The sequence below is a fragment of the Nanorana parkeri genome, unplaced genomic scaffold, assembly GCF_000935625.1.
Source record: "Nanorana parkeri isolate BGI_ZX_2015 unplaced genomic scaffold, ASM93562v1 scaffold519, whole genome shotgun sequence".
NCBI classification, from domain to species: domain Eukaryota; kingdom Metazoa; phylum Chordata; class Amphibia; order Anura; family Dicroglossidae; genus Nanorana; species Nanorana parkeri.
In genome coordinates this window covers 704,605-716,379 of record NW_017306787.1, presented here as the reverse complement: position 1 = coordinate 716,379, position 11,775 = coordinate 704,605, and the positions used below count along the sequence as shown (strand labels likewise).

The window sequence follows — 11,775 nt, the reverse complement described above, 5'->3', positions numbered from 1 at the left end:
CAGGACCTCCTGGGGAAAAACCAGGCCCAACACTAAAATTCAGTTTTTTTTCTTTTCTATAATTAAAGATATTTGTAATCATCCACACAATCACACAAAAGATGTTCTTCGAGCACGCTCCTCTGATGAAAAAGGACACTTCTCCAGAGCTCAGACATACATAATTAAATTGGTCCAATAAAATGCTGATCCGTTTGCATCAGGATAAATACAATGGATTATGGAGTCAGGAGCTTGAATCTAGAGGTGTAAAACCCGAGCCGTTCCAGAGAGGAGAACATGCTCCATCACATCATCTGTCCCTCTTAAGAGAAGAAACTAGGCTGACTGCTAAGGATGGAAACATCTGGAGAGGGTTTAATGACTTTACTCAGTTTGTTTCCGGTTTTATCCTGGTTTCAACTGTCAAGAATCAGGGAAAGCTGCAGTAAGAAAGGGGGGAAAAAAAAAAAAGAAAAAATTGAAGCTAGAGTAGCTGTGTCCCTGGATCCAAATGCCCAGGTGGACTAAAAGGATGTGTCCCAGAGTTGTCCACAGAGATGGTGTCGATTGGGACACAGATCTTCTCCTCTTCAGATTTTCTGGATCTTTTCTCCCACCACGACGGGGTTTTCTTTCCTGATCTTTGCAGCTGCTTCTGCTTTGTAGTCAAAGGAACAACTGTGGACATCAGAATAGCGGTGGGTTCCACAAAATACATTTCCACACCGGCATTCAAATCCTGACAAAACAGAAGTGAAAATATCAGTTAATCAGTTTACTGTATAATATCCAAAGTAACCCAATACATTTCACCATGTCAATGTCAGCTAGCCCCACGCAAGCAGGGTTTTGTGGAACCCTAAGGTTCCCCCAGAGGTTTAGAGGGGTTCCTAGTAGAGGTGCACCATAATCACATTTTCAAAACCGAAAATAATTTAAAAAATATATATTTAAATATTTTTAATTTTTCTACTTTACTGTTGGGGGCTTCAGGGAAATATTAGGGGGTCTAAACAGATCCCTGATATTTCCCTTTTAAAATAGAAAGAGAGACTGAGAACACAGAGTCCTCAACATCTTTGTCTGCAGCCCCTGTTACAAATGAACAGGAAGCCTCTATGCGGAGTATTCCTCTTCATTCATAACTTGTCGACATAGTATGTTTACCATGTCCACAATCATGAATGAACAGGAGGTGATGTAGATCACTTCCCATTCATTTATAATTGGGGACACAGTAAACATACCATGTCCTCAATTATTTACTAACACTCAGCGATTACTGAACGCTGACTGCTTGTACCTGCTCTCCATCCTGACTCGCTGTCACAGGAGGCTGATTGAGCGGTGCGGAGAGCTTGATCTCCTCTGGCAGCTGACTCCTCCCCCACATCGCCAGCCAGACCTCCTGTGACAAATGACTGCGCCCCCACACTGCCGCTGTCCTGCTCTGTCGCAGGAGGCTGAGCGGTGTGTGAGGAGAGCTCAGCCTCATGTGACACGCCGGCTGCTCACATCGCTCTCCTCCCCCGCACCGCTCAGCCTCCTGTGACAGCTTCTCCACTACCCACTGGACGCTGCCCTGTGTCAGAGGGGACACAGAAAAGCGCCCAGCTAGGAGGAGAGATACCAGGGATGCACTGCAATGCTGTCCGAAAGATGGCATTTTATAATGCCACTACAGAACGGCTTAGAATATTTTCAATGAATACACTGAACTGATTAATTTTAATGAGGAGTAATAAGAGATTTATTTCAAGAGTGAAGGGTTGTACATAAACATATCAACCTGGTTTGAAAGACGTGTGAAACATGGCTAATATCTACCTGATCACCAACACATATTTGATATATTTGTTGCTTGCAGCAATCGGGGTGCATTCACAGAACATACCATAACACATGTGTACAGCGAGCTGTAATAAGTAGCTGTGTATTTGTAGAAATATTTGCTGGCATTGTACATTTTCACAAATAGATTTTAGGTCTGAAGAACCAGCCAAGTCTTATTTTATCCAGGCAGGTGGTAAATCAACTTTGACGTTTATGAGAGAAATCTCCTACACAAGCGAGACAAAGAGTGCAATTTAAGAAACGTACCCGTAAGTCCAACTTTTTTGCGGCACATATTGCAACGATTCTTTTTTAGCTTGGCTTTTACAGGAGAGCTTGCCTGCTCTTCAGAGGAATTTTGTGCACTGTCTGATGGGGAAGCTACAAGAAAATAAACTGAGATTATGTAAAATGGCTCCACTCATTATATCCCGTCCCTATACAAGGATTAGACCCCATCAAAGCAAACAAAATCACTTACCATTAGCACTGTCTAACGTCTGTTCTGTTTCATTATGCTTTCTCTTGCCTTCTTGCAACACACTGCGCTGACTTACCCCCTTTTCTACGCTTGAAAAACTGAAACCTTTCTCTGAGAGTCTGCCAGTGCAATCTGGAACATCCAACAGCAACACCTTCCATAGCTAGTTTCAGATTAAAGCCCTATTTTCTAATAGCCACTACATCCTACATACAAATGTTATATCCATCCCTTTCCCAGCACAGGCTTATCAGGTCATTATCAAAATACATTATATTTTTACATGCAAACAAGGACTCATTTTGTGTCATGGGATTCTTCAACATGTGTACTAGAGGACTATTACCTGGCTTCCATGAATGTACCTTATAGTATATGTAAACCTAAACAGTGAGCAGCTCTTACTTGCTCCCTTTAGGTTAAAGTGTATGTATAGCCAAAACTTTTTTTTTAGTTCTGGGTAGGAGTAGGGAAGGGTTAAAAGGAGAACTATGGGGTCAGTGTTTTTCCCCATAGTTCTCCTTAGGGTAACGGGAGGACACAAACTAGCGTCCTCCCGTTACCCTAAGCTCAGTATACCGCAAACTACAGCTCGCGGTATACTGAGAAGCCGGAGCGGATCCCGACATCGATGTCGAGATCCGCCCAGTTGCGTGAGTGACAGCTGGCTCTGCCTATCTAGGGGCAGAGCCAGCTGTACCCGCCCCCTCCCCCGTCCGTTCCGCCAGTCAGAGAGGGGGGAATCCAGCCCCTCCCCTGTCACGGCAGAGAGCCGTGACAGGATCGAGAGGTGAGCGAACGCCGGTATATGTTCGCTCACCTCCTGATCTACTGAGCCGACCTGCGACAGTCTCATTGTCACAGGTTGGCTAGAACTATGAGGCGAGTGGAAATCACTCATCTCATAGTTCTCCTTTAAAACTAGGGATTCACGGATACCGTTTTTTCGGTATCGAGTACCGATATTTTGCTTTCGGTACTCGCCGATACAGAGTACCGATACTTCCATTGGCATGGAGCAGGCAACGGGAAGCCAACTCCATGTTTGGCCGGCTTGATTGTGATTGGCGGGGAAACCGGCTTCCTGGCCAATCAGCATGGAGCCGGCTGTTCGGCCAATCAGGAAGGCCCGGGGGTGGGTCATTATTCGCCGCCCAACTTCTTGATCGCACAGAAAGCTGGCTCCATGTTCCCCTATGGCACTGCCGGTCAGAGGAAATATTCCTCTGACCGGAGGTTCCGGTATCGGGGAAGGTATCGGAGCATTTGGGTGAGTACGTGTACCCGCCCAAATACTTGGTATCAGCACCGATACCAGTATCGGTGCACCCCTAGTTAAAACCTCGGCCAGGTTATTTTTTTGCCATCTGTGTACTAATGGGGAATTTTCCCTTCACTTCCTGTCCAAGACACAGCAGAAAGTTAGAGGAAATCTCCCAAGTGAGAAGAATTCCTCCCTTAGTTGTCCCCATAAGAGGTGACCCCCATTAGAAGCTTTCCTCTCATTTTCTGTCTTGGCAACAAAGAACAGCAGGACAAAGAGGGTCAGATCTCCCCAATGGGGGCAGCAATAAAAACATGACAAGAGGGTCTAAACTTTTCCCCACTCTATCCAAAACTAAAAAAGGATTCATCTTTAAATATATCAATGAAAGAGTTTTGTTATATATGTTCGATAAAATTCTAATGCCTTTTTTTCTTTCTTTGTTACCATCTCTATTTACATGGAAGCGATTACCTATCACTTGTCTTTCTATCATCCTGCCACAAGGACAGGAACTGAGGTGCAATTCCCCAGACAGCAATTACATCCTAAATTTGTAAAGCTAACCATACACTTGCCACTGGTCTCACCTGAACAGTGACTACAGCCGATTGGCAGCAGGTCTTGGCCGAAATTCAATCACTGTATGGCCAACTTAAAAAAATGTTTTATATACTATGAAAGGATTAATTAAGAGTCAGTGACTCTTACATCACATGAAGTACAAGTATGCAGATTAGGAAGGGAAAAATTAAATCCATATCAGCATACTTATTCAGAGTCCATAAAATATTGAAGATGGTAACATGAGAGGCCAGGCAAGCAGTATTTTCAGAACTTTTATTTCTCTCATGACAGTTCTCTTTTAAAGCTGAAAGTCAAGCAAACATCTAAGCATACAAAGGAAATACAGATTAAGGATCTGCATTTTTGCCTCTTCAGTCCCAGGTTGTACACATCGCTGAGATCCGGAGCAGCCAAAAGGATGACACAACCTTTCTCAGTTAAAGTGCAACTAAAGCAAAAACTTTTTTTTTTTGAAGTTTTGGATAGTGTGCAGAGGGATTAGAACAGGTCAGGTTTTTATTGTGGTCTGTGTCCCCATTAGGAAGATTCACCCTCTCTACTTGTCCTGCTGACTGTTACCATTAAAAGTGATATAAATCTCAGAATTTGAGTTGTCATCAGAAATGGAATAGATGGGAAATCTACAGCAAATTGTAAATGTACACTGGGAAGTAAACGGGAAATATTTCCAAAATACTAAAGAGGAAGAGGACACAATACACCTAAAAGGGAAATGTAAACTGCACCATGTAAGCCAAATTGTCTTTAATTGCCAACCTATACCCACGATTCAAAGTTCACAGGGAACTCCTATCAGGGTTATATTCTGAGGGGAAGCACTGTGCCAAGTGATCAGTAAGGAACAAGTTGAAAATCCCCGTTCTATACAATTTACAATGTAAGGACACGCATATCCCCAACATATATGTAACCACAATGGACAACACTAGGCACACTACATCATTCAGGGTCAGATCTCACCTGGTGGATCTTTTGTTTCAGAAGTTCTGTCCTCTGTGGTTTCAGCTGGTGAAGAGGACACCGATTCTGGGAGTGGCAAGGAACTGACCAACATTGAAAAGACAAAAAAAAAATCAAAGAGCTGCAAGTAACCAAAAAAGCAGCAGGGCATACAGTATGCTAATGAGGTGTGCTTACTGAAAACCAACAAGGAGTCTGCAAGACTTGTAAATCTGCAACTAAAGCTACAGGCTGCATGTATCTACTTTTTAAGAGTGTATGGGAGGCAAGAAAACTTACCTTGCTTGTGCTTGTGGCAACACAGACTCTTCTGGTTCAGATACCGGAGGTGCGACAGTCTGTTGTAAGGAGGGAACCTCCACCCCGCTCCCCATTGACAGCACTAAAAGCAAAACAGAACAAAATCAATATCACTGTAGATACAGTCCTATCATTCAGTACAACTGGCTTTTTTTCCTGAGCCACTGAGTCCCAGTATGCCAAAGATGTTACAATCTCCTACCAAGCTGAGAGGTGCTTCATCCCTTGACCTGTAGTATGAATACCTAGTGGCACAGTTTACACTCATTCCGGATCTAAACATTCCTTTCACAGAGTGTACTGCACAGCTACAGAAACAGCAATCCTTCTTTGATCAAGACACTTTTTAATACCATGTACAGGTATTATAGCGTATATAAAAATTACTACATCTAATGAAGGGACAACTATTATCTGTTTATTTCTTACAAATCATTTGTTTCGATGTTATGCGTGACCCAATTCTTACAAAAGTAATGAATGAACCCACTGCACTACAATTTAGTCATTTCATCTGAGCCAAGAAATAAAATAATACTAATATAAAGTATCCGCCTTGATGTAAATCCCAGATTCAAAATGTAGATAAGACCTTAACTAAGGCCCAAGTGGGCACGAAGCCCTATCCCTTCTGCAGCTAACCACTGAAGAGAACTTCACAGTGGTTACATAAGTGCTGAATGATCGTTTGTATCAAGTGTTTATATGTAAGCTGCCTTTATTTATCTCTCATGCATTGTGGGATGCGACAGGTCACTGCAAGGCAGGTAAAAGCAGAAAAAAAAAGTGAAAAGGGCAAGGGTGCCATAAAAATAAATGGACTACCTGCTAGGAGTCAGGTAGTCCACTGACCATGTTTAGAGTTGGGGGGAAAAAAACCGGACTTGATTTAGGTAGAAATTGGAAAGCACCTACAAGCACAGTTACAAGGTTCTACCTGGTGGACTGCTCCTGCCACCGCTGCTGTTCTGTCTCTGTAGATGTTCTTTGTAGCATACCGAACAGAGGCCATTGGTACGTGGGTTACCATAAAATCCACAGCCATTGGAACAAAGCAGCGGCGCCTGATTGTGGTTCGTCTCCTGTGCCATTTTCATCCACCTTGCAACTGAAATAGAAAATGATAAAAGGGCTTCTGTAAGTTTGCAAATGCAAGGCTCATTCTGCAACAGATTAGATCAGTGTAGATAGTATTGGAATAGAGTTGGAGTTGCAGAAATCACCCAGTATATTAGAGAAATCCAAGTATGATCTATCCATCTAAAAAAAAAATAATGGGAATTTGCAAATCACTACAAGAACAGGACGCTCTTTTACCAAAGAGGATGAGAGCATCCACCAATGTGAAATCTTCCCCTGACCGGAAGTGCCTGTATCAGGAAAGGTATCGGAGCATTACTAGTATCAGTGCATTGCTACTCATAATTAAAGTGACACTAAACACAGGAGTTAAATCTTAAAAATACATTCAAGTACCTTAACTATTAACAAAAATGTATCTTATTGAATTGGTGCTGACACTGTCCTTCCTTCTGGAGGGGGGCTACTTTTGTTCCCCATGATCCCTGTTTGTGTTGTAAAGTAATTACCGCTCCAAGCTCACTCCTGTGATAAACTATAATTTCAATAAAAAATAGTAACTAAGCATGAGATTGTAGTCCATCAATAGGAGCAAGCTTGGAGCGGTGACTACTTTACAACACAAACAGGGACCATGGAGAAGAAAAGTAGCCCCCCTCCAGAAGGAAGGACAGGGTCAGCACCAATTCAGAGATGATTTGAGAATCTACAGCCGAGTGATACACAAATAAGATACATTTTTGTTAATAGTTGAAGTACTTGAATGCACTTTTAAAGATTTAACTCTTGAAAGTAGTGGCACTTTGAAGTATAAGGCCCCATTCACATTGAGCGATTCGCAAATCGCGTGTTTGTCGCGCAAATGCTTGCATTGAGCAAGCTAGAATCGCGGCAAAATCCACTCCAAAAAGGGTCCTGCTGTAGCGATGCACGACCCGCGACAGCGACGGACAGAGCCCCATTAAGATGCATTGGAGAGCGATATCGCGCGGTAAATAGCCGCGATATCGCGGGAATTACCGCGCGATAAATCGCTCAGTGTGAATGGGGCCGTAGGGCTATTTACTGGGTTTTTTTTCCTACTGTAAAACACTGAAGTTGTACGGCATGTAAATGCTTTTCAAGTAGAAATCCCATTCTTTCCTATGTGGCTGATTTCACATTATACACTGAAATCTGGAAGCTAAGGGTCCATTGACACCAATACGTGTGAATTACCACACACGCATAGGTGTAAATGGGCCCTTAACGTTCATCACATTTTTACTCTTCCCTTCACAGTCACCCACTGTCTGTGTTGACCCACAGAGCATCACATACTATAATTGGAATGTCAAAGGGCAAGAGGCAAGAGGCAAAGTGATCAAATGGCCAAAAAGGTGTTATAGTAAAGCAAACATCACATTGTAGCTCGCTTCAAATGCCTGTACTGATCTGTGTCCGCACTCTCTCCGCGCCAAAAGCAGCATTAACCTGAAAAACTACTCCAAGCAGAATTTGGCATGCCTAGCGAAGCGCCAAACAATACCACAGCTTGTTACCGCTATGCTAACTATAACCAAAACTAACAGCCTTTACCACCAAAGAGCTGAAATGTCCTAATAAGACCCCCATTCCCGAACACTAATGCAATGACAAATGCTTCACTGACACCATTTTCTGCCCAGGAATCCATACTGCCATGTTGTGTCACTGAGGACACACACAAACACACACACACACACACACACACACACACACACACACACGTCTCACTGCCATCAACACTCTCCTGGAACAAGGGCCAGTTTCAGACTTCCTGGTAAGCCTTGTTCTGGTCAGCACAGAGCTGCAGAGTCTGATTTCTAAGGAGTGTAGTGTTTCCCAGTGTTCATGTTGCCTACGCTCAGCTGTACTAAACTCGGCTGTAGTCACTAGATCTGCTGCATGGACTAAAAATATTTTCAGGAAATGTGAGAGATAAATGTGTTTGCATGTACTGTTCACTGTGCGCTACAGTTATCTGATTGCCAAGACATCCCCAATATCTGTATCCTGGAAGAAAAAAAAATAATAATTAACTAGAGCAGCACTGTCAGTCCCTGCTGTATGTTAAAATAATGTCCCACCTTGTTGCTCTGACCACGTTTCATGTTGCACCTGTATGTAGGGCAATTCATAAAATGTGGTCACATTCCCAGCCCCCACCCCAAACTCGCCCCGCACACTTAACTGAATCGCAGGGTGCTTCTCTCTGGATCGTGCCGTGTATATCTGAATATGCAGGGACACCTATAGTTTATAGAAGAGAGCTGGCCTGAAAAAAAGAAAACAAATGCAGCCACAACTGGCTGGGGACTGGTAAGCTGCAACCTATCACAAGTTTGTTCTTCAGGTCTTGCTTTATTCATATATTAGTGCTACACTAATGGGTGAATCCATGCTTAATCCTCCAAATCAATTTTTGATGCAAGTACCAAATAATTAATGTTAAATTGGAAAAGTAAAATTGGTTTGCAAAAAAAAAAAAATAATGTTTAGAAATATAACCCCCGAGCTTTAAAAGAGAATACATTATTTTTTCTTCTTGCCAATGTACTCCTGTGACCCCAAAGTCCACACATAGGGGGTTACTGCTCCCTATATGCTGCACAGAACCGAGCTACAATATTGTCGGGACCCACCCCACTGCCTGATTGACAGCTGGCTCTCCCCCTCTAGAGCCAAAGCCAGTTGTGCCCGCCCCCTCCCTGTCCCTCCAATGAGTGCTGGAGGAACAGAGAAAGGAGGGGGGATCTCTGCAGAGTGGCGACTGATAAGTCACCATTCTCTACAAAGGAGAAGTGGTTCGTGATCGCTCAGTTCTTGGTCTATAGAACCGGCATGTGACACAAGCAGTGTCCCTCACCGGCTCCAAGTATTGGGAAGACGACATTTTACTCTCCCCATACTTCTCCTTTAAAATAGTCTCTATGATACTTTAAAGCAATCCTATAGCCAGCTAACAAGACACCTACTTTTAGGGACACAGCACCCTGGGATCCCTGACAAGCAGTGAACAGCTTCCTGACCACTTGCTTTGACTTACCCCTTTCCACCTCACGTGATTCACTATTACTAGGGCCACCATCAGAGTGATAACAGACTGACACAAAAGGGGGAGCAGGACAGAGCCAGGGAACAGGAAGCAGAGAAAAGGGCACCACTACCTAAGCCTCCAACGATTGGACCTGAAGGTGGATACCACACAAGGTAAAAGGTCTTTTCTTTTTAAACCTTCATTGTACTCTACTTGGAAATGTATCTCACAAATACTATCCAGGACTAGCTGCACTTACAAGAAAATGGTAATCCATATATAAACAAGGAGTCACAGGCTACATGGAAATCCCCGTGCCTTGAAGTCTTTATGAAAGCAGGACCAACAAAGATTAAAATACAAAACATGGCAATAAAAAAGGCTTTCCGGGAAAGAGAGAAGAGATTGTGTCCTAGAACACCTTCATTTGTATTAAAACGTGTTTGCATGGCAGCCCCGATAATATACAACATGAACAACTATACTGTGAAACCAGTGGTCGCCTTTTCTGTTACTTTTCATATCTTCTCCTGATCAACTTTCAGAAGTAACCTCCAATATCTTCTTATCACAAATCACCACAGGCACAGCTCCGAAAGTAATTCATGCTATTAGTTGATGCCACCACCCTCTATTGTTTACCAGAGCTGGCTGCCTCCACAAGCCGGGCTATAAACAGACAGTAGGAATCTCAAAATGAGTCAAACTGTAAAACAAAATCTGAAGGTTTCTTACTACCTCTGTAATCAGTTACTAAAATTTGTAAACCCTCAAAAAAAATATTTTTTTATTAAATGGTTCTGCATTCACCTCTACTACATGGGATACCTGTGACCAAGTATAAAAACTGTAGGAAGGCAGAGCAGATGCCTATAGCAATAAAGGAACAATATAAAATACGTAGGCTAATTGTGGCTTCAATAACTAGTATGGCCCCTTTCACACGGGCGGGTCCAATCGGTGGACCCCATGCTAGTCTATGCTAGGCAATCGTTAACACCCGGTTACCCCAGACTCCGGCTAGGTCCGGAAAAACAAATGGAACAGTTTTCCACTTCAACATGCCTAATCGTGCCGGATTTCGGGTAATCTGATGTAAACGGACACATGTCCCTTTACATCCGATTCCCCGTACACCAACATGGGGTCCACTCATTTCAGTAAATCGCAACATGGAGGAAAAAAAAACTGAAAGGAAACGGATGTCACAGGGGTGACATCTGAACTGTACCACTCCGATCAGAAGGGGATCCATGCACAGATCCCCTCCTGACCAGCCCGTGTAAAAGGGGCCAAAGTCATTGACCTGGAACAAGCATGCCAATAAGTCTGAGAATTCCTAGCGTCAGGCCTACATATGCTTATTCTGTGCTTCCTGCCCTCTCTATGGTCATGGCGCTAACTTCCTTTTCCTCGATATCTAAAAATAAAGAAAGCTTGCCCCATGACCAAGATCATCCTCCTGCAGCAATCATAGTAATTTAGGACAGCAGAGCACTGTATAGCAACTAACTCTCCCTACACAGACTGTCCGCTCGCCCTAAACCACTCCAGCATACATTGACCAATGTCAGATGGGAACCCACTTTTATAGTGAGGGGGCTGACACATAAAACCGCCCCTATTAGCCATTGTAACCCTGCTGACCACAGCTGAAAGGTCAGGCAGTCCATAATGGTAAAAGAAAAAAATTAGCCGGGGGAATTTCCACAATAATTCACCGTAACCACAAATTTCAAACCTGTTGGGATCTGCCACAAACCCATGACAGCGACAAACCCGGACCTCATCTCTAGTTGCAAAATGGGATAAGAGGCAGCAAATGTCAAACCTTGATAAACCGGCCCCACGGATTATGACTTTTCTATGAATAATCCCTTGCAACAAAGTTCACTCTGTAAAATCCAAAGAGGGTGTCATGACAGTGACCTATGTAGGGCTAATATTCATCCATTCCTACCCTGGAACACACTTGACTGGTGGCTGCGAGTCTGATGAAGGCACTTTCACGCTAATGTGCCGCAATAACCGCAATCTGCATAATGCATTGCAATGACTATCATTTTAAATGGCACACCAACATACTAACACAATAAACTGTAACCACATTTTTGCATTGTGAACAATTGATGCGGTATGGTAGGTTGCATAAAAAAATTAAAAAGCAATCACTAAGGAAACAAAACACAGTGGTGTGAACAGTCCCCGACAATAAAGGAAGTAGTGGAT

General features: G+C 43.2%; 1 protein-coding gene across 1 annotated transcript in view; it reads right to left on the bottom strand.

Moving 5' to 3' along the window:
* Positions 1-38: 38 nt before the first annotated feature.
* Positions 39-11,775, bottom strand: part of ZFAND6 (zinc finger AN1-type containing 6) — a 17,271-nt gene continuing 5,534 nt past the window's right edge. The window contains exons 2-6 of the mRNA XM_018561362.1: positions 6,346-6,516; positions 5,388-5,490; positions 5,109-5,191; positions 2,083-2,196; positions 39-721 (exon numbers count right to left, since the gene is read on the bottom strand). Coding sequence (XP_018416864.1) covers positions 573-721; positions 2,083-2,196; positions 5,109-5,191; positions 5,388-5,490; positions 6,346-6,505 — 609 coding nt within the window. The 5' untranslated portion in view covers positions 6,506-6,516 and the 3' untranslated portion in view covers positions 39-572. The remainder of the gene's footprint in view (positions 722-2,082; positions 2,197-5,108; positions 5,192-5,387; positions 5,491-6,345; positions 6,517-11,775) is intronic.